Source organism: Penaeus chinensis, chromosome 26 (assembly GCF_019202785.1).
Source record: "Penaeus chinensis breed Huanghai No. 1 chromosome 26, ASM1920278v2, whole genome shotgun sequence".
In the NCBI taxonomy this organism is placed as follows: Eukaryota; Metazoa; Arthropoda; class Malacostraca; order Decapoda; family Penaeidae; genus Penaeus; species Penaeus chinensis.
In genome coordinates this window covers 16720843-16747437 of record NC_061844.1, presented here as the reverse complement: position 1 = coordinate 16747437, position 26595 = coordinate 16720843, and the positions used below count along the sequence as shown (strand labels likewise).

The 26595-nt window shown below is 41.0% G+C and overlaps 1 protein-coding gene across 1 annotated transcript in view; it reads right to left on the bottom strand.

Moving 5' to 3' along the window:
* Positions 1-26595, bottom strand: part of LOC125039033 (calphotin-like) — a 45684-nt gene that overhangs the window by 10122 nt on the left and 8967 nt on the right. Inside the window, exons 2-7 of the mRNA XM_047632752.1 lie at positions 3956-4613; positions 3096-3882; positions 2733-2798; positions 2315-2463; positions 1806-1864; positions 1407-1444 (exon numbers count right to left, since the gene is read on the bottom strand). Of these exons, the coding sequence (XP_047488708.1) occupies positions 1407-1444; positions 1806-1864; positions 2315-2463; positions 2733-2798; positions 3096-3882; positions 3956-4613 (1757 nt within the window). The remainder of the gene's footprint in view (positions 1-1406; positions 1445-1805; positions 1865-2314; positions 2464-2732; positions 2799-3095; positions 3883-3955; positions 4614-26595) is intronic.

Sequence of the window (26595 nt, the reverse complement as noted above, 5' to 3'; positions counted from 1 at the left end):
TGTGTCAAAGAACAGGTCAACGGTAGAATGGTTGTCTCCTTTGACCTCTTCACTATCCTGGACTTCGATCTCGTTTCCAGTGAAGACAACTGTATTCAAATCCCTTACTAAGTCCTGTGGGAATTCGGGATTCGAACCATCGTCACCGATCTGGTTCGATTCGGTGACGTCACCAGCGTCCGCAATGCCAGCAACTTCATTCGAATCTACAATGAGGATGGGTGTTCGATCTGACGAACCGGGAGAATGAGAACCTTCCAGAACCGTGTCCAGAACCAAGGCATTATCTCGCCGCTGTCACTGAGGAGAGGGTTGTCCACGGCGCCCAGATCAAGGAGGCCGACGAAGGACGAAAGATCTAAACCCGTGGCATTTCTCCCAGCGTCAGACACTTCTCCACTGGCGTCTTTCGGGATCAAAATATCTTCCTGTCCCTCACTCAGGAGGAGGATATCTGGGGTAGGATTGCTAGGGACAGGGGACGGGGAGGATTTAGGGATCGTGGCGGGGGAATTCAGTCCTTCGCTGGTGACTGGGGCTTGTAAGCGTCCAAAGGCTCCTATGTCAACATTGGCGGGCGGGAGAGACCTGTCGGTTCACACCATTAGGGTTAGTTGGTCTTGGCGGGGGGGGATACGAGCCTGGGTTGTTTTTTTGGCGGGGGAAACGTGATTAGTTCAAAATGCTATTCATTCTGTTAGTAATTCGTTGCGTCTCTTCAATACTAGTCTACCTTTGTCTCTATTTTCGTTTTGTTTTCGGTTGTTCTATTAGTATTATTAGTATTATTAGTAGCATATGATAACCGCCATGACGAGGAAAACATAAAACTGATAGTGTAGAAAATGTGGACAATTCTACGTTAGTGTGTTATTTTCCAACTTTGAATCCTATGATGATGTTAGTTACAAGCAAGTTAGTCATTCTTTCATACTGCAGTTAACAAAGCAAAGCACAAGACACACACACACACACATAAAGCAACAACTCAAATTTCACAAACAAAGCGTTGACGAATTTTCGTTTAGGTCACAATTTTTTTTTTTTTTTTTATAATCTCTTTCATTCTGGTCAGAGATAATTTAATATCAGAAGACCCAGAATAAAAGAAAGCCAAAGAAAAGTTCTTAAGGACAAATGTAGGTCTACATTATTTTACCTTTATGACTAATAAAAAAATCTCCCTTCATCCCAGATCTTTGAATTCCTTTCAATTTCCTTTTTTTCTCATTAATAACAAATAATAATAATAATAAATGATAATAATTATAAAAAATAAATTCTTCAACGCCCTGTTTGTAAGCATCATCATCATCATCATCAAACGTGCTAAGCAATCACACAAATATGTACATATGAGTTAGTTCATTACAAGTGTTAAAAGACTGTGCTCTTTTAAAACTCACAAATCATCGATGAACACCGGGGCATCTGCAGTGACGATCTGTGGAAAGGAAAATGGGTTACGATTTTTAATTTCCTATTATTTTTACTTATAATCAATCTTAATCTTATTTTCTCTATTATTCTATTGATATTTCTTATTTTAGAGTTCTTTTTTATTGATAATTGATCTTATAATTCTGAACTTGATCATCAAATTCGTGATTTTTTATTCAGTAATGCCGAATATAACATCACTCCAATAACGTTCACTAATGATCTTTTATTTTTGGAAATGTACGTTATCATACATACGAGCATTAGAAATAATAGAAAAAACGGGCTATGCAACAAACATAAACAAGTAAACAAACAAGCAATCAGACGCAAAGAAAAGGATCATAACGAAATCCAATATTTACATCAAAAGAATCGCGGACGGAATCTTCAGAGAAGAGGTTGACTGCCGGAGCTGAAACGCCTGGAAAAAAAGGATAAGATTATTGAATTAAGTATAATTAAATATCATAGGTGAATAAAAAAAAAAAACCCCAGCTAAATGAAAAGAATAGTTAAATGTTATAAATTTGTGACAAGTAGGTAAATTATGAAAATATGCTGATATGACATTAAGAAACGTAACAGCATAAAGAAAGTTGGTTTCAGAAGAAAAAAAAAAATATCCCGAAGAAAAAAAGAATTAAAAAATCGAAAATTGAAGCAAAACCACAACAACAAGACAAATCCAGATTGGAAACACTAACTACAATTAACCCCCCCCCCCCAAAAAAAAAAAAAAAAAAAAAATCTGAGAAAACAACCACAACAACAAAAAAAAAAACGAAAAAAAGACGATCGGAAATATAAACCCAACAAGAAAATAGAAACTGTCAAACAACAACATAAAACAAAAGAGCATCGGACTCCCTACCTTCGGTGATGAAGACGGGCTCGTTAATAGGATCAGACACCACTGTAAAGGATTCGGGTGCGGGATCTTCGGATACATAGATGACCTCGTTATTCAGGACAGGAAGGGCCACACCGCCTTCAATCACGCGAGGGTCACGAGAGACGTTTCTGTAATAAAAAAAATGTCAAATTAGGTCGATTGGTTTGATGATTATAACTCGGTACGAGAGATTCGAATGCTTTACTCAGTACGAGAATTTTGAATATTTGTAAATTAAGTCAAGTGTTTCAATCTTCCATCAACTGTACTGAGTTCTTAGAGTTTTTCTCATAAAATCCATATAAACACTATAATTTTCTGATCCAGAAAATAAACATGAATGGAACCTAAAGAAAACGAAATTTCCAATGAAAAAAAAAAAAAAAAAACCACTCACTCTACGATGAAAATGGGTTCATCATCAACAGGGAGGTCTGTGTTAAACCTAATGTCGATAGCAGGGCTGCGGGGAAAAAAATAAGGAACTTTAGCCTATCATTTAGCATTTATTACTAGTAATGTAATCACTGCTATCATTATCATCAAGACATTATGACTACTATCATTATCATCAAGACATTATGACTACTATCATTATCATCAAGACATTATCACTGCTATCATTATCATCAAGACATTATCACTATCATTATCATCAGGACATTATCACTACTATCCTTATTGTCAATACATTATGACTACCATCATTATTATCAAGCCATCACGCCGCCAAACACGCTCCAGCCTCCGCCATACTCACGCAGGAGGAGAGATCTCAATGATGCCCGGGGAGGACACTTCGCGGCCGACATCCACCGAGTCAATGGGGCCAGGACCAACGGGACCAAATGGACCAACGGGACCAACGGGACCAAATGGCCCAACGGGAGCGACGACGGGTCCGGAAACCTCCATGGGCACCCAGGGGGCTTGGTCGCAGGCTTCGCAGTCGGGCTTCGAGGGCAGAGGGCGGTTGAGGTCGGGCAGGGGAGCCGAGGGGGAGGGAGGGGGGTTGTAGCTCCCCGACGGGAAGGGGGCGGGGGCGACAGGGACAGGGGCAGGGGCAGGGGCAACAAAGACGGGAGGAGGATTGTAGTTGCCTGTGGGGGCTGGCACGGGGGCGACGGGGACCGGTGGGGGCGCGTAGTTATCCGAAGGGACTGGGGGAGGGCCGTAGTTGCCTGAAGGGACGGGGACAGGGGCTTGGACTGGGGGAAGGACGTAGTTATCCGAAGGAACGGTAATAGGGGCTTGGACTGGGGGAAGGACGTAGTTATCCGAAGGGACTGGGGGAGGGCCGTAGTTGCCTGAAGGGACGGGGACAGGGGCTTGGACTGGGGGAAGGACGTAGTTATCCGAAGGGACGGGGATAGGGGCTTGGACTGGGGGGAGGCCGTAGTTATCCGAAGGGACGGGGACTGGCAGAGGCACAGGTGGGGCTCCGTAGTTACCTGAAGGCACAGGGACTGGCGCCGAAGGGGCAATGATGTCTCCTGGCTTGGGGGAGCCGTAGCCGGGCTGGGGAGCCTGAGGGACGCCAGTACGAGGGAGAGGGGGCGACAGGGGTGGGAGGGGGGGCGTAGGAGCCGTGGGGTGCAGGAGGGGGGGGCCCATAATTACCCTTGGGTGGGGCAGGGGGTGGGCCATAGTGTCCCTTGGGGGCGGGAGGTGGAGGGCCATAGTGTCCCTTGGGGGCGGGAGGTGGAGGGCCATAGTGTCCCTTAGGGGCGGGAGGTGGAGGGCCATAGTGTCCCTTGGGGGCGGGAGGTGGAGGGCCATAGTGTCCCTTAGGGGCGGGAGGTGGAGGGCCATAGTGTCCCTTGGGCGGAGCAGGGGGTGGGGGGCCATAATGACCTTTGGGGGGGGCGATGGGGCGAGGAGGTGGCCCGTGAGAGCCCTTGCCCTGGCCCTTGCCCTGGCCCTTACCCTTGGACGGGAAGGGAGCCTTGGGGGGAGGGCCGTAGTTGCCTTTGGGAGGGGCAGGAGGTGGCCCATAGGCAGGGCGGGGAGGGGGCCCGTACGAGGGACGAGGGGCAGGGTGGTACTCCTGGCCGCCTCCCTTGCCCTTCCCGAAGCTGAACAGGTCCTTGATGCCCTTGAAGATGTCGAAGTCGAAGAAGCCCTTGCCTCCGCCTCCTCCCTTCCCCTTAGACTGAGGGGGAGGGGGAGGGGGAGGGCCGTAGACGGGGGCGGGGTACGAGCGCTCCTGGATCACGTGCTCATGGCTGGACTGCGGCAGGGAGGCCACGGCTGCCACCACGGCCGCAAGGACGAGGACCTGCGGGCGAAGAAAAGGGGAAAAGACTTTAGTCATGTTCAGGGACTCTGGAAATGTCTTGGGGAGGGGGGGGGGGGCACGGAAGGTTAAGGGTTTATTTTGTAAGCCAAGGGATATTTTTATTTTATTATCTTGTTTTTTCATTATTATCTGGTTTATTGAAACTGATATACTATAGAGATTTAGAAAATAAAACTGAATCACCAAACCAACACTGTAAATTCTATTGTGCTTGAAGGAAAAGTATAAAATAATCAGCTAAACATTCCATAATTTATTGCGAATAAAGAACGCTCCGTCAGAAAAACTCTTGAAGTAATAAAAAGAAAAAAGAAAAAAAAAAACACACACACCCCACACAAAATGAACATCTAGTCTCTGGAATATAGAAATTCGGTGTTTACTAGACCCTTGCTGTGACGTCAAACGCGTGGTATTCAAATGGGTACGTCCTCTCGGCAGAAAAAACTTTCCCGGGTTGTATACGGGAAGAGAGAGCGTGGAATTTCGCTCTTACGTACCCATGTCATAGAGACGAAGCGACGAGAGAGAGAAAGGCGGGTTAGTTCATACCCATATTACCCACTTTCCCTATCGCACGTGTACTGCTATAAGACTCATGCGCTGATGCTTTGCCAGTGGCCGCGTAGCCCTTACGGATGTGGTCGTTAAGGGCAAAAGTTGGTCAGAGAGCTTTCAGTAAAAAAAGAAAAGAGAAAAAATGGCAGATGATTGCTCGCCGTCTCTGGACCGTCCATTTTCTTTCGTAATGTAGAACGCTTGTAATCTTTCTTTTTTTCTTAGCTTAATTCAGATACTTGTTTTATGTTTTATGAGAGGTCTGAAGGAAAGCGAGGTAAAAGGGGGGGGGGGGATATGAATTATAAGTGGATGTGAGCAGAGGAAGTCTCCTTCCGGGAAAGAAATCTGAAGACAAGAAAGAGGATTCGGAAGGAGGATCCAGTACCACAAGGCAAGGTATAAGTAGTATTAGATTCCACATCGGGAAACAAAAGAATACGCTCAAGACTATTAAAACCAATGCGTGGTCTATCAGAATGCAAAGAACAAGGGTATGAAAGAGAAAGAAACGAAGAAAAAAGCACTTAAGAGGGAATTAATACTCTGTAGTGGAGACAGGTGCATCTAATGTAACCGAAAATATGTAGGTCACGAGTCGCCGGAAACGCAATGTGATGGATCCCAGACGCATGAACATCGAGAAGCGTGTGAAAATTTTACCACTCATTTCCCTTAATAAAACAAAACAAAACACAAAAAACATACAAAAAACAAAAAAAAGAAAAGTCACCATAGCTATAGAGAAAAAAAATGTAGAAATCTTCTTCCCCCCCTCCCCCCTTTACCCCCTTCCCCCGCTTCTGTCTATATTTCAAAACCCAATAATTAAGCTCAGTCGGAGGCATAACACCGGCGTAATGAAAGGGAGGCAGAACAGTGGCCAATAAGCCGGCGGCCTTCCCTCCCATACACACCTGTCTAACCTTACCACATGCTCTGCCGCGGGGTAGGCAAGCGATAGCCCGTGATAATGATGGGAATAGGATGGGGGGAAAAATGGAAAGGCCTAGTCATCTTCACTTTCCCTTTCCATTAATTTGGAGAAGTTGGGGCGGACAGATGGTAAGAATATTTAAGAATTTCACCCCCAAATTCTCTCCTTCTTCCGGAAAGAGGTTTGGATACTGTGGTCTTGCACGGTATCATATCATTAATGTTGCTTGGTTATGCTCTTCGATTTTTTTTAAAATTCAAATGCTATGGTTCGTCGTAACAGGAAATAACACTCTTATGCATTTAACATGACAAATTGGTTGTCATCTGATGAAAATTCCAACCGCTTTAATTTACATCCACAAAAAAAAAGAAGTTTCACCTAATCATACCGTGTTATTAACGGTTTGAATCGCGTAATGCTTTTGTTTATGAGAATTGCCCGGGGAAATGATACTCATCATATCGAAATCTCACCTAAATAACGTTTATTAGAACATTAATGACAAGAAAAAATAAAAAATAGTTAAGAACATAGCTTCGAAGTCCAACATCACTGGCGGGAAAACACCGGCACATGCGCGCAGCCAAATGCCTTGTCACTATTATAACCATTATCCCATTACCGCCTGTGATTCTCTCGTCTTCGGGAGCGGAGTTGCGGCGATCAACTCAACGCAACCCATTAGCATGAGTTACCGTTCAAGTTTATCTGCCGTAATAACAGGTTGACATCTCGACTGATGGCGGGAGTGAGCAAAATGGCGTCGGGCTACTGACTGGTGACTTTGAGAAGTGCCTTTATTTGAGAGCCAATTTCCGTTAAATGAGGACCGAAGATTGCGGATGGCGATGGCTAAGTGTGGCTACTTTGTACTTGTGTGGCTTCTAATTTATGGTTTCGATTGGGTGGGATTTTATTTCTATCTTGCTCGGGTTAGGGAGTGATTGATGTGCCTTGAATATAAAACCGAAACTGTACGCTTAGTTAATTTTAATATATTTCCCATCAGAAATACCTCTTCCCTCTTATAGCCTCTTGTTACGAGGGCAATAAAGAAACCCCCATTTGTTCCTGCATAATTTTCAAATCAACTTTCGACGCAGTTAGGCATGATTCGATCAGCTGTCATGCGCAGGTACGATAATCCGTCTCGAAAATCAGCGTTCGCACAGACAGCGTTCTTGTAAGACTAATGCACGGATTCACGTCATGAGATCCGACATATAATTACATTAGGTGTTTTGCGTGACCTGGAAATAGATGATGAACGCGTCCTGCGCAAGAGAGGAAGGAAAAGAAAAGGAAAAGAAACACCTTTTCATTCATCACATCGCGAAGAAACCACATCACTTGCGCCGCACTGCGGTGGCGGGCGGAAGCAGCTTCGAAAATGCCGCCTGTACCGTATCTTTTCGAAATTCTTTTGTGTTTTTTTTTTTTCTTTTTGAATCTTAGTTATGATTTGTTTCTTTCGTGTATTGCAGTGGTGGATTTATGTAAAAGTTATAATGAACATGATTTACGCAGTTCATTTGAAAACGAGTGAGAGAGAGACACCTGGGTTAAACGCAAATGGAAGAGCGAGTCGCCGAGACTAAGATAAATCTAATGCCTCCTTTTTTTCTCTCTCTCGTTTCTCCTTTCTCTGTCCACATCTCTCTTTCCCTTTCTCTTCCCACACTATTTTCTCTCACGCAGCGCCCCCTACCATGAGATCAGGAGGCTAGTGACCTTAACATAAGTACAATGTTGGGTCATGACCTTGCAACAGAAGACGCGCCAAAAAGGTCTGCTTTCTAGATTCTACTAGATTTATTTTATTATTATTATTTTTTTTTTTTATAAGATTTACTATTATCATTATCACTTTTTTGGTGGGGGGGGGGGAGGATTATTTTTTTAGTAACCGTTGAAAGGAAATCGCAGATGATATGGCGTTATCTCATGTCGAACAATAAAGGAAATTGAGATGAAAATAAAATGGAAGGAAAACGTGAGGATGAAAAAAATATATATAAAAATAAAAAGATGAAGATAGAACACACAAGAAAATAAATATCCACAGGGTCTTTACTTTCCTCCTCCTCCTCCTCCTCCTCCTCCTCCTCCTACTCCTCCCTCCCCCCCTTTCCCCCTCCTCCTCCTTCTCTTTGGACCAGCTGACGCGACAAAAGAAAAATACAGAGAAAAAAGCAGGAGACGAAGAATTAGCATAGATAAGCGAATAATAAAGATTGGTGAAAATAATAAAGAAAGGAGGTAGAAGGAATGGGGTTAGAAGAGTAGAAGGAGAAGACGGAAAGGTGGAGAGAAGAGGGAAAAGGGGTAGGAAAGGAGGAATGAGAAGAGGAACGGACAGGAAAGGAGGAAGAAGGAGAAGACAGAGGAGAAGAAAGAAAGAAGACAGAGAAAAAGAAGAAGAAAAGAGGACAAGAAGAAGGGAGGAAAGAAGATAGAAAAAGAAAAGAAGGGAGGAAGAAAGGAGAAAAGAAGACAGAAAAAGAAAAGAAGAGAGGAGAAGAGGGAGGAAGAAAGGAGAAAAGAAAACAGAAAAAGAAACGAAGAGAGGAGGAGGAGGACGACGAAGAAGGGAGGAGAGATGACAGAAAAAGAAACGAAGAGAGGAGGAGGAGAACGACGAAGAAGGGAGGAGAGAAAACAGAAAAAGGAAAGAAGGAAGGAGGAGGAGGAGGAGGAAGAGCAGGTTTCGCCGACGAATCGAGGACGCGCCCGACGTGCTGAGCATCGGATGCGGGAGAGAAAGTCTAGGTTACGCAGCTTGCAGGCGGCCGTTGCAACTTTCGCTGACTGGGGCATCCGCGGGGTATTCGTGGGTAGCTGAGTGGGCATTGAAAGGGGGCATTGGGGGGGGGGTAATGGGAGGGGAGGGGTATAGAAGGGGGGGAGGGGCGTTGAAGAGGATGGGGAAGGGGGGGAAGGGGGGGGGGGGGCGGGGAGGCGGGGAGGGGGGGAGGGCAGGTGGAATAAGGGTACAAAAGAAGGAGTGGAAGGGATGATAAAACAGGTGGAAGGAGGAGGAGAAAATAGTGAGAAATGATAGAAATGAAGGGAAAAGTGAAATGAGAGAACGAACGAGAAGAAGGGGAAGGAATGGAGATTAAGAGAAACAATCGGTAAACAAATGAGACGGAAGAAAAATGAAACAATATGAATAAATGACCAGAAAGAGAATTGAAATAAAAGGTAAATAAACAAAAGACCGGACAGAAAACGAGAGGAGGACAAAGCGCAGAGTGAAAACCGTTAGACGAAGATCAAAAGAAAGAGAAAATGAGAAACGCGGAGCAGAGAGAAAACGAAAAGCAAAGGTCAAATGCATATTCAGTTAAATCACCAACACAAAACTCTTGAAACTGTGTTGGATCTACCCGGCCTCGACCCTCCTCTTCCTTGCACATTTAATCACACTTCGATCCCACATTAATGTACATATCCACACGCATAAAATCATGAACAAAAAGAAACCCAGATATGTTAGCCTGTGACTTCCTATTCGCATACAGAGCGTTACGTTACGTTACGTTATATAAGATACCATGACATTGGTGTTGAAAAGCGCTTAGTCACATAAGAGGTTAGGCGATTCGACTCCGCCACAATCTCGTCTTTTTCATTTTTTTTTTTTTCCTTGTTCTGGTTTTCTTATGATTTGCTCTTCTTGTCATTATCACATTCGTTGCTTGTGCGTTTGTTTGAATTGGATGAAAATGTATTTATGAAGGTGAATATCTGAGTGTGTGTGTGTGTGTGTGTGTCTATATATATGTTTACATATATATATATATATATATATATATATATATATATATATATGAACACAGATAGATAGATAAATAGATAAACATATATATATACACACACACAAATATATATATATATAAATATATATATAATATAATATAATATAAGACTAAAAACAGTAAGCACAACAAAGACAACCACAATGCACGCACACAAAATACGCAAAGGTTATTCTGCAATCATCGAGTGTATATCCCATAATACCTTATAATTCGGAGTATTACAGACTAGTATCCGATTGCTATTGAAACTATTATCTTCGGCGTATCAGCCTGTTATATGTATGAGGTTAGCAATTGCTCTTTTTTCCCGTTGCATGTTGCATGTTCAGTTCTACTCTGGTGCCTTTTTGAGGAAATTGTGTAATGCTTATTGTTGTTGTTGTTGTTGTTGTTGTTTTATTATTATCATTATTTTTTTTTTTCATTATCATTACTAATATTATCATCATTATTTTTTCTAATGGATTTATCTATCTATTTTTTCTCATTTCTTTTTGTTTTTTTTGTTTTGTTTCATATTTTATTTCCTTTCAGTATCATCCACGAGAAGAAGAAAAAAAAAAAAACACAAAAAAATAATCACAAAAACTAAACAAATGAAAAAAAATAAAAGAAAATCTCATAAAAAAATAACAACAACTTCATAAAACATATATACAAAAAAAAAAAACCGCATTAAAACCCCATAAAAATATATATTAATCTATATAAAAACTAAAAAAAAAACACGAACGAACGACCTTGACACAATGATTTTTTTTTTGAAATGGCGAAGGTTAAAGTCAAATCATCATCTTTTTCCCGCCACAAAAACCTCAAAAATACCTGAAGCAAAGCGAAAAGTGGGAGAGGGGGAGAGGGGGAGAGGGGAGGGGAGGGGGAGGGGAGGAGGAGGAGGGGAGAGGGGGAGAGGGGGAGGGGAGAGGGGAAAGGGTGAGGGGGAGGGGGAGATGGGAAGAGGAGGGGGAGAAGGAGGAGAAGAAGAGGAAATAGAAAAAAAAGATGATGAGGAGGAGAAAAAGAAGAAAATGAAGAAGAAGAAAGATAAAGAAGAAAAAAAGAGAGACCAAAAAGAAGATGGGAACGGGGAGGAGGAAGAGGAAGAGGAGGAGCAGGAAAGAGCGAGGAAGAGGGAAAGAGAGAAAGTACTCTAGCGGTTACCGCATAGCATGACTGTGCGTGCATTAATTTATTTTTTATTATTTTCCGAGGCAGAATGGGGGTGTGTAGGGGGGGATGTAGGTGGGGGGGGAGGGTGATAGGTCAGGAGAGCAATGGGTACATGTGTTGGGATATAATTTATTGTCCTGAGATCGAAGTAGAGAGTTTTGCAATAAAAAAGAAAAGAAAAAAAGAATCTTTCCTTTTTTGTGTGCGTGTGTATAGGTGTGCGATTTGAAAGTATATGAGAGTGTTCGTATGATCATATTTAGACACTATGGATCTGACGTTATGAGGAAAATTTATTATATCCAAAATATAAGGGGGGAAAAAATCTCGTCACTTGATAAAGAAAACGATGAAAAGCAGAAAAGACAAGTAAAGAAAACGGAAGGGAAAGATGACGTCACTATATGTCCTACGGTGACGTAATAAAATTCTAAAATGGAGATTCATCCCGCTGGCTACCCCTCCCCCACCCCCACCCCCCTCGTTACACACAGACAAACGTACATCTAATGAAACTTGAAAGTCTGCATGATTACCATAATGGTACGAAGCCACAAAGGAAAACTAGGAGTCTAAAAAAAAAAAAGAGAGACAGAGACAGAGAGAGAGAGAGAGAGAGAGAAAGAGAGAGAGAGAGAGAGAAAAAAAAAACTAATCACGTTTCCCTCGCTGACCACTCGCGGTTCTCTCATAACTTGTCAGTCGCAACGAAAATTTTGCTTCTCTTTTGTGATCAGCTGGAGCGTAAAACTGACGCATGGACCTGCTGACGCTCTTGTATAATTTTCCTATTATCCTACTTTCTCTTTTAACTCTTTTTATTTCGGCATTCTAATTCAGGGATCATTTTGTTTGCTTCATTTTATTTTCCGAAGCGAAACTGACCCGTAATATAATAAAAAACAAAAACATCCATTTTCTATTATTTACCAAACCATAACCTATTCCATCTTTTCAATCTCGTATTACCAAACATTTAAACATTTTAACCCTCGCATCCACACAAAAAAAATCACTTTACGCTCGTACCCCTATTACCTAACCACCAAACATTCTAATTCTCGCATCCACGAAATTCATTTTACACTCCCCCCCCCCCCCCCCCCCTTCCGTCGCATCTCCGCAACTCCGCCGCACTTGGGGAAAATTAGGCACTTTGTCATCATAATACTTTCATCTTGTGTACGAAGCGCTGTTACGCAATTATTTACGCCAAAACAACACCCGCCCGGCTTTGTGTCGCGGAAATGCTGATTGGGATGGCGTAGGTTGGGCAAGTCGAGAGAGAGATGTAATAGTCGGTGAATTATTTCCCTTCCTTTTTTTTGTAGGGAGAGGAGGGGATAGGAGAGGAGGGGGTAGGAGGAGGGGTAGGAGGAGGGGGGAGGAGGAGGGGAAAGGAGAAGGGAAAAAGGGAGAGTATAGGAGAAAAAGTGAGATGGGAGGGAGAAAGAGGGGAGAGGAGAGGGAAAAAAAGGTGAAAAGTAGAGAGAGAGAGAGAGAGAGAGAGAGAGAGAGAGAGAGAGAGAGAGAGAGAGACAGACGGACAGACAGACAGACAGAGAAACAAAAACAGAAAAAGAGAGCTAATATCGCAACCAAACAAAGAACTCGACAGACAAACGAGCGGACAAACAGACAGACGCAACCAACGAGAAACCGAACATTACCATAGTAGCGAGAGGGAAAAGTCTCACATATTCATTCAAATGAAGGAACCAAAGTTGACCGAGCAGACAGGTGTGTGACGAGGGGAGGGGGAGGGAAGGGGGGAGGGGAGGGAAGGGGGAGTGGGGGAGGGAAAGAGGGGGAGGGAGAGGTAGAGGGAAAGGGGGGAGGGGAGGGAAGGGGGAAAGGGGGGAGGGGAAGGAAAGAGGGAATGGGGAGGGAAAGGGGAGAGAAGGAGGGAAAGAGGGGGGAGGGGGAAGGAAAAGGGGGAGGGGGAGGGGAGAAGAGAAAAAAGTGGGAGGAGGAAGAAGAGCAGGAGAAGAGAAAGAGGAGGTAAGAAGGAGGTTGGAGAAAAGAGAGGAGGGAGGAAGAGAGGTAGAAGAGAGTACGGGAGCAAGAGAATACGAGGGATAAGAAGAGAGAGTTAGGATAATGAAGAAGAGTAAGAGAGAGTGATAGGAGAAGATGAAAGAGAGAAGGGGGAGGGAGGGAGGGGTAGGAGACGAGGGAAAGGAGGAGGAGGGGGAGGGGGGGTAGGAGACGAGGGAAAGGCAGAGGAGGAGGGGGAGGGGGGGTAGGAGACGAGGGAAAGAAAGAAGAGGAGGAGGAGGGGGAGGAAGAGAGAGAGAGGGAGGGGGTTACTTAACATTGCAGCCTGGAATTTTACGGCTGGTCTCCTCTTCGCATGCACACGTACACAGGTTTACATTACGGGTAATTGCCTACATGTAAACAGATGGAGTTGCTGACATACATGTAAAGACATACAAATACAGACACGTGAAAAAAGAAAAAAAAAATGTACGTCTAGAAAGACAAACATACACACATATAGATGAAGCAATACATACATACATGCATACAGACACAAAGAAACGAAGAAAAAATGCAAGTATATAAAGACGCATACACAGACACACGTACACACATACATACATACATAAATCAACACATACGTACACCCACACATACATATCGACATACATACACACACACACATACGTACATCCACACACACGTACACACGCACACACAAACTTTCTGATTCTTACACGGGTTCATTCATGCTGACACGTAAGCGATTCTGACAAATGAACATGCAAATGCTCATGACAGTTATCATGATTGTGGGCTGTGTGTCTCTGCTATGCATGATTAAGCCAGTAAGTGCATGTTTTTTTTCTCTCTCTCTCTTTCTTTTTTGCAATTCTTCCTGTCATTCCTTCACTTTCGATCTCTGTCTTTCTCATTTTCTTTCTTTCTGTCTCTCTTTCTTATTTTCTCTTTGTCTTGTCTCTCAGTCTTTCATCTATCCTTCTGATTTCTCTTTATCTTCGTATTCCTTTTCTTCCTTCTTGCTTCCCACCTCCTATTTACCTATCACCCCCACCCTCCCCTTCCACCCTTTCCCTCTCCCCCACCCCTTCCCCCCCTTCCATTATCTATCATTCCCCTTCCCCCTTCGCGAATAAGGGGAGAGAAGACACACGCAAAAAACAACTTTCCCATCCTGTCGCGCCAAAAGAGAGGGAAGAAGAGGAGAAAGGAGACACGTAAAAAAGGAAGTGAAGATGGGAAAGGAAGGAAGAAGGAAGGGAAGGAGAGAAGAGGGAAGGAGTGAAGGGAAGAAGAGGAGAGAGAGAGAGAGAGAGAGAGAGAGAGAGAGAGAGAGAGAGAGAGAGAGAGAGAGAGAGAGAGAGAGAGAGAGAGAGAGAATGAGAAAGAGAAAAAGAAAGAGGTGAGAGAAAAACAAACACACAAAGAGAAAAGGAGAAATTCAAACGTACCTAAAAAAAAAAAAAAAAAAAAAAAAAAAAAAAAAAGTACCAAAAAAAAAAAAAAAAAAAAAAAAAAAAAAATACACATGAAGATAATAGCAAAACAATAAACAAAGATAAATAACAGACAAAAAAAAAGAAAAGAAAACCAACTAATCTGCCCCCCCTCCCCACCTTCCCCTCACCCCCCCCCCCATCAATTCAAAAAAAGCTTAGACTCATCACTAACCACAGATGGACATAATTCCCTTAACGGTTTTTCCTCTTTATTGCTTTTATCATTATTACTACTACTTTTATTACTATTATCTCTATCATTATTATTACTACTACTAATGTTATCATTATCACTAGAATAAGACGAAGAAGACGAAGAAGAAGAAGAAGAAGAAAAAAAGACTAAAAATAGGAAGAAGAAAAGGAAAGCGAAGAAAAAGAGGAAGAATAAGACGAAGAAGACGAAGAAGAAGAAAAAAAGGAAACGAATAAAAACAAGAAGAAGAAAAGGAAAGCGAAGAAAGAGAGGAAAAATAAGACGAAGACGAAGAAGAAAAGAAAAAGGACTAAACAAAAAGAAGAAAAGGAAAAGAATATGAATAATAAGACGAAGAAGAGAACGTAGAAGAAGAAGAAGAAGAAGAAGAATTCGAGACCTGGCCTCTGAGGTTCTCTCCCGCGGCCGCAAGAGGGAGTGAAATCGCGGACCAAGAGAGTCTCAAACAGCTGTCTCTTTAGGTCTGTCTTGACGGTCATGCAAAAGCCCCGTCATGCAACAAGCTGCTATTGCATGGACTGCTAGTGGAGGGTGATCGATACCGTCTGTATTCATTATTATCTTTTTCTTGTCAAAATGGTTCGTTTCCTTGCATATTTTCCGTAGTTATATCAGGGTTTTTTTCTTCCGTATTCTGTTTTCGTTTCGTTTTTTTTTTTTTTACTTTTTTTTTTACGATGAGAAGGTAGAAATGAAAGAGAGAGAAAAAAAAATAGTGGAAAGAAGAAAAGACTTTTTTTTATATAAGTCTCTTTCCTTTTCTTTTCCGAAGAGAGTGTACAAAAAAGAGTGAAAATACTTCTTTCTCGTCACGTCGTAAACTACAAGAGGAAGAGAGAGAGAGAGAGAGAGAGAGAGAGAGAGAGAGAGAGAGAGAGAGAGAGAGAGAGAGAGAGAGAGAGAGAGAGAGAGAGAGAGAGAGAGAGATGTTTTGAATGGGGTGAAAATATGTATGATTATATCGCTTTTTTATTACATATTTTGTCTAGTTCATGACAAAAACAAATAAAGTAAACCAATGTAAACAAACATACAATCTGATTTAATGAGACCACAACATTAACGAATATAACACAAACAGACCGACAAACATAGGAACAAACAAACACTCACACACACTGGCAAACATAGGAACGAACAAACAAACACACACATACACACATACCGACAAATGCAGGAACAAACACACACACACACACACACAAACCGACAAACAAACAAACACACACACACACACCGACAAATACAGAGACAAACAAATACACACAAACCACAACTTCACGTCACGGACCGACAAACAAAACAAAAAGCTCATCAAACGAGGCGGTAATTAAAAGCAAGGGAAAGGAGACACGAAAGTCATCTTAAGACAAGTGTTCCGAATTCTAAGACGTTACTTAAGGGTTCGAGTTGGCTGGAGGAGGAGGAGGAGGAGGAGGAGGAGGAGGAGGAGGAGGTGTGGAGGAGGAGGAAGAGGAGGACGAGGAGGAGGAGGAGGAGGAGGAGGAGGAGGAGGAGGAGGAGGAGGAGGAGGGGAGGAAGAAAGAAAGAGAAAGGGAGAAAAAAGAAAACAAGAGCGAGATAGAGAGGGACGGAAAGAGAGAGAGAGAGAGAGATAGATAGAAAGAGAGAGAGATAGAAAGAGAGAGAGAGACAGAAAGCAGAAAAAAACAGAGAAACAGAAAGAAATCCGAGAAAGAGAAAGAGAAAAGGAGAGACAGAGAAAGAGGAAAGGAGAGTGAGAGAGAAAGAGAAAAGGAGAGAGAAAGAATAAGAGGAAAGGAGAGAGAAAGAGAAAAGGAGAGAGAAAGAGAAAGAGAAAAGGAGAGAGAAAGAGAAAGAGAAAAGAAGAGAGAAAGAGAGAGAGAAAAGGAGAGAGAAAGAGAAAGAGAGAGAGAGAGTCATTTACACCCGAACCACGGTCGCTCCATTCAAAGCATGACAGCCAGACTCGCCCTTGTGTTTTCTCCCTCTCATCACTAAGCCCATTAATCATGTAAGGAAGTCGTGAAGAAGACTGGTTGCACGACCTCCGAGAGACACGACCAGACGACCCACGTTTTGGGGGATTTTGTATCGAGGCCGGTGGGTAGTTTTCTTTTTTTTTTTTTCTTTTTGTTTTTTTACTGTTTCTTTTCCTGTATGTTTTTGTTGTTGTTGTTGTTGTTGTTTCTAGATTGTTATTCTTTCTTTCTTTCTCTTTTTTTTCTTAATTTGTTTTTGTTTTTTATCCTTTCTTCTTTCTTTCTCTTTTACTTTTTTTATTATTATTCTTATTGTTTTTTGTTTCCTTTCTTTCTTTCACTCCTATTTAAAACCCTCTCTATCCTTCTTTTTCTTTTTCTTTCTTTCTCTTTCACTCGCTCGTATCTCAAAGAATGACATGGAATTTAGCCTTCAGTTCTTTGTATAGTCAGCCCACTGCTATAAATATACGTTTTTTTCTTTTCCTTTAACTTCTATCTTTTTCCACCTCGCTGTCCATGTCTCATCGAATGATATATATTGAAAAAAAGAGGGAAGACATTCAAATATTTGAAAGATCTTTTGAGGGAAACAAAATGAAGAAGAGAGAGAGAGAGAGAGAGAGAGAGAGAGAGAGAGAGAGAGAGAGAGAGAGAGAGAGAGAGAGAGAGAGAGAGAGAGAGAGAGAGAGAGAGAGAGAGAGAGAGAGAGAGAGAGAGAGAGAGAGAGAGAGAGAGAGAGAGAGAGAGAGAGAGAGAGAGAGAGCAAGAGAGAGAAGAGAGAGAGCGAGAGCAAGAGAGAGAGAGAGAGAGAGAGAGAGAGAGAGAGAGAGAGAGAGAGAGAGAGAGAGAGAGAGAGCGAGCAAGAGAGAGAAATAGAGAGAGCGAGAGCAAGAGAGAGAAACAGACAGACATAAACACACACAGAAGACATACCCAATATTGAACACCCTCTCTTCACCCCCCACCCCCCTACCCCCCTACCCCACTTCCATCAGCTCCTATCTCAGCCTTATGCCATAAAATTTAAACATTCTCCCGCCCACCATCGCTCGCTCGCCCCGGCCAGGCCAGATGGCACAAATGACTCGTTCTTTGAGTAAATGCCACGTGTCGATTACCTTTAACGAGGTTCCTCAACTGCCGAATAATTACTCTAACCCCGAATTGGTGATTAAGATACAATAGGGTGATTAAGACAATTACCACGAGAAATTATAATAGGAGGAGAGAAAGGCTTTGGAAAGAAGAATGAGGGAGGATAAGGAAACAAGAAAACTGTTTTAAGTAGAGAAGGAGAAAGAATGAGAGTGAGAGAGTGAGAGAGAAAACTAAAAACGAATGATAGAAACAGCGAATAAGCCAATAAATATTCAGAGAAAGAAATAAACTTGAAAAAAACACAGACGACAGATTACAAGAAACGACAAAAAAAAAAAAAAAAAAAAAAAGCACCCCAAAGGGAAAAAGAAACAGAGGACAAGAGAAGAAAAATACTTTAGGTGGAAAAAGGGAGAAAATGCTACTCGCCGCAAGCACGCATGCGCATTCAAGCACTGGCTTTCACTGACGAGGTCGAGTGAAGTCTTATAATGCCTGATTTTTCTTTTCTCCTTTCGAGTTCTAACTTCAGATTTTCATTTTTGTATGTACATGATTCTAACTTCAGATTTCCATCTATTTTAAATATAATCTAACTTCAGATTTTCACTTTTTTGTATATAATTCTAACTCGCGTTTTCTCGTCATTTGTAAGAAATTGATGAAAAAGGAGGAAGAGAGAGAAAGGACAGATCAAAGTAAGTGAATCAAGGGCGCAAAGAAAGAAGAGAGAGAGGAATAGAATAGAAGAAAGTGAAGAAAAGGGGAAAAAAAAAATCCGACAAGATGGATTTGGGGAAAAAAATAAATTGTGATAAGAAAAAGCGATACGAGAAATACCTTACAACGAATAATAAAAGAAAATAAAAAATAATCATAAACCAGATCATAAACGCGAAAAGAAAAACGTTCCGAACTGAAACAAATGCAAAATCCTTAAAAAAAAAACAAATGAGCATCACGCCAGGCGAAATCCAGAGAATCCAAAGAAGTTAAAGGCATTCAAATGACGTGTAATGAACCTGTTAATACGCCTTAATTGAGGTGTAATTTACCTGTAATTAGCACCGGCGTCGAAAGAGGCTGTGGGGAATAGTTTATTGGAAGCAGAAAGGTCGTTATACTGACGTCAAAGAGAAACAGAAGAAGATCGATCAGTCAATCAAATGCTCATTGAATGGTGTTATTATTATAATTATTTTTTTTAAACTTAATTCCCGCTCTCTCTCTGTTCCGTTTATTTATATTTCATATCTATATTCATTAATTATGTCTACCTGCTTGTTCTATGCATAAAGAGCATTATACATATTATTATTACCATTTGATTTCTTATCTCTAGAATGAAGATGATTTTTCTTGTTGAATTTAGGTCAAGAGTCGTTCACCTATTCAAAAAGCAATTCATTTTCTGCAACGTATAATCATATGATAAATCTCTCTAATAATTAGAGTTATTAGCAACTGACAGTTAGCATATGCTTCATGTAATATAAATTTAAATTATCATCATCTTTAAAAGCCAGTTTTCACCTGTTATAATAAAAAAAAAAAAAAAAAAAATCTAATAAAGATAGCGAGAGTGGAAAATCAGAGAATAAGGATAATCAAAATAAGCCAAAATAAATAAATAAATAAAAATAAATAAATAAATGAAGAAGAAGAAGATGAAAATATGTGAATACGAAAGTGGAGGAAGAAATGGAAATAACAATGAATAAATAAGAGTAATAAAAAAAATGAATGAATAATGAAAAAAGAGACGATAACATAATATCGTAGAAAGATCTTTTGCAAAAAAGATACTAAACAGAATAAGAAAAAGAATAAGAAAAAAAGGGAAGAACGTGCTGCGTTCCCATGCCCCGTCTCAACACGTGTCACGAAATCTTATCACAGGAAAGTATCAGCGAAGACTCTATATTCACTTATTTCCGCTCTCCACGTCGTGTGCTTTCACCGTGACTTCTAGAATCACCTCTGTCGTCATCGCCATCTTCGCGACTTGTTATTGCCGGGTTATGTGAAGCGATTCGGACACCGGGAACCTGTCATCGTTTTTGGCGGGAAAATCGGGCGGGAATTTTGAACATTTTCCCGAGTAATTCTTTCGAACTTTTGTTTACATGGGTTTGTAAGAAAGTAGATCTAAACGTTTCTTTATAAATGATTAAGATTAAAAATAAAATAAAAAATAAAATAAATGATCTTCCACGACTTAGAAACAACCAAAATCATTGAAAAATAAAATATAAGTAGACCTATCTTATTAAAATAACAACAATAATAATAATAATAAAAATAATGACAATAATAATGAAAAAAATCAAACTTCGCCAACCGTCAGTATTAGATTTCTACATCAAAAGGAAGAGTCTGATTTAAAGCGCCATTGAGTCTGAATATCCGAAGTTAATGAAAGCGGCAAGAATTCGATGAACAATGAACAATGAAATATGAAGAAGATTTGAAGAATGCGTACAACAATTTCCTCTTATACTTTGCTACGAATGAGCTATTCCTTCCGTCGTTAAGAATTCTGAAAGTCTGTTACACTGTACGTTTCTTCGTGCAAGATTTTTCTCCTTTCTTTACGATGGACATAGACGCATTTATATATATATATATATATATATATATATATATATATATATATATGTTCAACAAATATTCTAACTTTTTCGGTCGTTACTTTTACTTTTTTTTTTTTACGGTGCTTAAGTTTCTTCCCCTTTCTGTCTCTTTATATTCCTTTATTTCTTTGCAATATCGTTACTTTTGCTTGCAAGTAAATCGACTTCTTCTTTTCCTTCTTATTTTCTCTCTTTATCTGTCCATCTGTCTGTCTATCTATTTATCTATCTTCATCTATCTCCCCATCTTTCTCGCGCCAATGACAACTTAATAGCAAAATGAAACCACAAAGAGAAAACAATAATTACAACAAACAAACAAATACATTATTTGTTTCCGTGTTCTCCTTTCTCGGCGACAAAAATAAAACTAAAAAAAACAAAAGGAGAGAGGAAGTAATAGAGAGAAAAAAGGAGGAAGAAGCGAATGAAGGAATAAGAGGGAAAATTGTGATAAAGGAGGGTCTAGAGAAATATGATGAAGAAAGGGAAGGAAGGAAGGAAAGAAGAATAAAAATGGAGATGGAAGAAGTCTGTTTATTGGTCTTTCTTTGTGTTCTCTTCTTTGGTTTCTGTTCTCCCTTTCTTCTCTCCTTGCTACTCCCATGTTTATTCTTCTTCCTCCTATTTATCTTCTTCGTCTTCCTTCCCCCCCTTCCAACCCTTTTCCTGCTCTTCTTCCTCTTCCTTTTCCTCTTCCTCCTCCCCATCTCCCCCTTCCTCACCATTTCCCTCCTCCTTCTCCTCTTCACTTCCTCCTCCTCCTCCTCTTCTTCGTCTTCCTCCTCCTCCTCCCCTTCCTCCCTTTTCCCCTCCTCTTCCTCCTCCTCCTCCTCCTCTTCCTCCACCACCTCCTCCTCCTCCTCTTCACTTCCTCCTCCTCCTCCTCCTCCTCCTCCTCCTCTTCACTTCCCCTTTCCCACCGGAAGTGCATTAGAAAGCAGAAGCGGAGGATCCCAGCGGGGGGGGGGGAGGGGGTAGCGAAGAACCGGAAGGGGAAGACAGTGCTAAGCGACGGCATGGAATAGTACGCCTTGTCTTCGTCACGTGACTGGTTGACTGGTGTTTGTTGGTTTGATTGTGTTTGATTGCTTGTTTGTGTTTGTTTATCTCGCTCTCGTTGTTTCTCTGTCTCTCTCTTTCTTTGCTTCTCTCAGTTTCACTCTCCTGCTCTCTCTCTCTCTCTCTCTCTCTCTCTCTCTCTCTCTCTCTCTCTCTCTCTCTCTCTCTCTCTCTCTCTCTCTCTCTCTCTCTCTCTCTATCTATCTATTTTATATAAGTGTTCCTTTGGTTCTTTAAGTATATTTTAAGCAGTTACATTCGCATTATTTATCGCCTTTTTATTTTCCATTCGTTCCGAGTGAAAGCAGTAATAAGCAACAGGAAGATAAGCAACGGACGCCCTAATTTCGCTAATTACTCCGGTTATTAATATCTAATTAAGCCTGCTTTAAGGAAAAGGAATAGTTGACTAATAAGAGATAATGATACAAGAATAATCGGAAGTAAACAGAGAAAATACAGGTTAGATTACACGAAACGAGATCAAAGAAAACGGGAAACGATACAATATTCGGAGACTAAACGACCTAATTTCGAAAAAAAGAGAATTATTTCTTCCAAATACAACTTTAAATAGATTTTTCTTAATAGGTTTTATAGACATTTAATTGTTATTTTTTTTTTAATGTGACTTTCTGGCGAAGGAAAGATTAAAGGAAGGCGAGGAAGAGAAATTGACGAAGGAAAAAATAATTACATGTCAGCCATGATATTGAAGGATTATCTATTTTTTTTCTTCTCTCTCTTTTTTTTCTTTTGCCTAATTTGTTACGACGAATTTTTGTCCGTTTTGTTTTCTTCTCACTTTCTCCCAATTCCTCCTTTCTTTCTCACGATTATCTCATTCTTACATCATCTATTTTTCAAAACCTAATCTTAATCATTCTAAAAACCTCTTTACGATTCGGAAAGGAACGTTGTTGTAAATCATAATCTTTATCAATATTTTTCTTTAACTCATACTATAATTCTCATTAACTCCTCTTATACCTGTTAATTTGTGTCTATCTATTTATCTATTAATCCCCTCGCTAAATGTTTCTATTTATCTATTTTATACTTACGACCCCTACAGTCTCCATTTTCTTCGCCTCAAACATGTCTCATTTCTTGACCAATAACTCACCTGCAAAGAAAAGAAAAATATATATAAGCATAAGATTAAATTGAACTTAAAAGAAATAAGAATTAGAATATAACAATATGATAAAATAAGGAGATGATTAGGGAAAGACAGAAACGGTTAATGAATGCAAATAAACACAAAAGATATTGAGAGAAAAAAAGAAACATTAAATATTAAAAAACAAAAAACAAAAAAAAATACAATAACTAGATAAAACAACACCAGAACAATACGTGAATAACAATAAGAATAATAATATCTACTGTTTCACAAGGTCGCCATTTGACTAACATCTGATATCTTTCGAATAGCCGTTAATGCGGTTATCAAACCTTTCGACTGAGCAATTTATGTCTTAAGTGGTATTATGTATTGCCATTTGTGTGATTTTTATCTGTTATTTCCTTTTCTTGTTTTTCTTTCATGTTTAGTGGATGGTTGATTTTTTTGTTTTAAGTTCGTATGTGTGTGTGTGTCTGTGTGTGTGTGTGTGTGTGTGTGTGTGTGTGTGTGTGTGTGTGTGTGTGTGTGTGTGTGTGTGTGTGTGTGTGTGTGTGTTTGTGTGTGTGTTTGTGTTTGTGTTTGTGTTTGTATGTGTGTGTGTGTGTGTGTGTGTGCGTGTGTGTGTGTGAAAGAAAATAAAATAAAAAAATAAGTGAATATACCTAAAGAAAAAATAGAGAGAAATTTGAACGAATTTAATAAATAACAGTTGGGTTTCTCGCTTTATAAAGGGGGGGGGGGGGGGGGAAGGGGAAGGGGATAAAGGGAGGATAGGAGGAGAAGGAGGAGAAGGAAGGGAGACGAACTGAGGAAAAGAAAGCAACGAGACGGAAAGAAGGGAAGGAGAATGAGAGGGAAAGGAAAGGAGAAACAAGGAGTGAGAGGGAAGGGAGAGAAAGGAAGAGAAGGGAAACGGAGAGAGGGAGGGAGAGAAAGGAGAAGAAAGAGGGAAGAAGAGGGAGAAGTTGAGTCTGACTTTCACCCCCCCCCTTCCCCCCTCCTTTTCTGGTATGCCCGTGAGGGAGGAATGGTATTGCTAACCTCATTCGCGTGGTATTTCTTAAAGATTTATATACGTATGTAAATACACTCGTTACCTTGTACAAAATATAACTGGCACATATACACACACACGTACACACACGTACACATAAATACACACATACACGCACAAACAAACAAACACAAACAGGTGCACAGACACAAACAGATGCACAAACACGGTCACATTCTCCCGTATAAGAAGGTCATAAAGCGCACACATGCCCAGAAACATATATATCGTGACTCGTGTGGAGTTAATGTGTATCATCGTGCCGCCCTTTTGCTATGCCCTCCCCTCTCCCTACCCGCCACTACTGTTGCTGAAATATGGGGCAAAACCTACTTTAAATAAGAATATTTAGAAGTTTGTATGTATGTATGTATATGTATGTGTGTTTATGTTTGTTTGTGTGTGTGTGTGTGTGTGTGTGTGTGTGTGTGTGTGTGTGTGTGTGTGTGTGTGTTTTGTGTGTGTGTGTGTGTGTGTGTTTGTGTGTGTGTTTACGCATTCTATCTGTGCGCGTGTATATGTATTATCATTATCATCACCATTACCTTCCCATGAAACCCAACTTTAATTCCCATCCATCCCTCGCTACTGCAACAACCGCCTTTCCCATTTATAAAACAAAAAACAAACAAACAAAAACAATAAGAGAGAAAAAAAAAAAAAAAAACAGAGGCGCCATCTATCACTAAAAGGGTGTTCCTCCATATATCACAATGGCTGTGCGTGATCGCTACACTTTCTCTGCGGCCTCTGCCTCCTCTGTTTCGTTTTTTTTTTTTTGTTTGTTTGTTTGTTAGTTTTTTGTTTTATTGGGTACTGATTTGTATTTGTGGGTGTACGTGGGAGAGGAGGGAAGAGAAGGAATGGGAGGGAGGGATAGGAGAGGGTAAGAGGGAGAGGTGGGAGATGGAGGGAGGGAGGGAGGGAAGAAAGGAGGGAAAGGGAGACAGACTGGAAGGGAAGGAAAGAGAAAGAAAAATAGGGAGGGAGGAAGTGAAGGAGAGAGGAAGAGAGAGAGAGACGCTCAGGCAGACAAAAATAATTAAAATAAATATAAATAAGAATAAAAAATGAGAACAAAATGAAAGGGAAAGAGGAAAATCACCAAAAGAAGGCATTTACTTCGCATGGGAATTAATCATGGCCGAGAAGACGTAAGCGCATGCGTGATCAGCGGACATGGCTGCTAACATGCGATTTTACCGCGTTTTTTGCTGTTGATGATCTTACAGTGACCCAAAGCAGCCATAAAAAACTTTCTCTTCTTGCTTTGCAGCATGTGATATATATATATATATATATATATATATGTGTGTATATATATATTCATAAAAACCACTCTGTTACAGAAATAAAGATCTTTCAATTAGTGATACGCTAAAAAAAATGAATTCATCCATTTTTCTCCAGAAATAAAGAAAACGGCAGAATTTAGATAGCTCCATTTTATTTATTTGCTCCTTCGTCATATATCATTGCTAGAAATCTTCAAATATCTAGAAAAGGAGTGGAACCGTAAACAAAAACCGCAAACAAGTGTCGATTTTTTTTCTTCGAAATCAGCCTTTTCTCCGCTCGATCAACAGCGCCAATCAACGGCCAATTAAAATATTTTTTCTTCTCGTTCTTTTTTGTTTTTTTTTTAAGTTGAAATATATATTCATTATATATCTGTGTGTGTATATATGTATATATGTGTAAATATATATAAATATATATTCTGAGCGACTTCTGAATCCATGCTGGGTTTAATGCTGAAAGCTAGCTGATTACTTGACAAACGTGAAAGAGAGAGAAAAAAAACAAAAAAAAAAAAAACATTGTAAAACATGCTCTTCTATCCTTCCCTGTAATAAATTCCCTTTATCCTTTTCCCCAATTTTATCTCTCTCTTTCTATTTCTCTTTCTCTCTCCCTCCCTTCCTCTCTCTCTCTTTCTCCCTCTCCCTTCTCCTCCCCGCCGCCTCTCCCTCTTTCTCCTGCCCCCCCCTTCTCCTTTCTCCCCCCTCCCTCCCGCCTTACCCATTATTAAAACACATACCCTTTCCCCCCACATACCCCCCTCCCCCCCTCAAGTGAAAGTGCGTAAACCTCCACAGACGCGCATGTGGCGAAACATACCCCTGGGCTGGGCACGGGTATTCGACCGTGCCTCGCCTCGGGGTATGATAATGTGCGTACGGAAGGGAGGAAGGGAAAGGGAGGGGGAGGGGGGGAGGAAGGGGAAAGGGGAGCACGAGGGAGGGAAGAGGGGGGGGGGGAGGAAAGGAATGTAAAGTGAAAATGATAGTGATTGAGGGAGAGTGAGAGAAAAAAAGGGAGGGAAAGGGGTGTGGGAGGGAGGGTGGGGGGAAGGTGGAAGGAAGGGGGGGATAGGAGTGATATATATAGAGAGAGAGATAGAGAGAGAGAGAAAGAGAGAGAGAGAGACAAACAGACAGATACAGAGAAAGAAAAGACACAAAAAAGAAAAAAAAAAAAGCAGAACAAAAAGAAAGCAAAAGAAAGAGAAAAGACAATGTGCTCAAAAAAGAAAAAGAAAAAGAAAATGAAACGAGACAGATAACCGTTACCCAAAATACCCAAGTAACCGAACCACAGAATTCCAGAAACTTGTAAGCTACCTTGTTACCGACACCCCCTCCCCCCTTCCCCCCTTCCCCCCTCCCCTCCCCTTTAAGAAAGCTACACCTATGCCTATCCCCCCCCCCCAATAGAGGTCAGGTAGGCCTATTGAAGAGAAAGTCAACTTATTTAAGGAGTGACCATCGCTTAGGGATAAAAAGAGGGCATGGGAGGGAAGGGA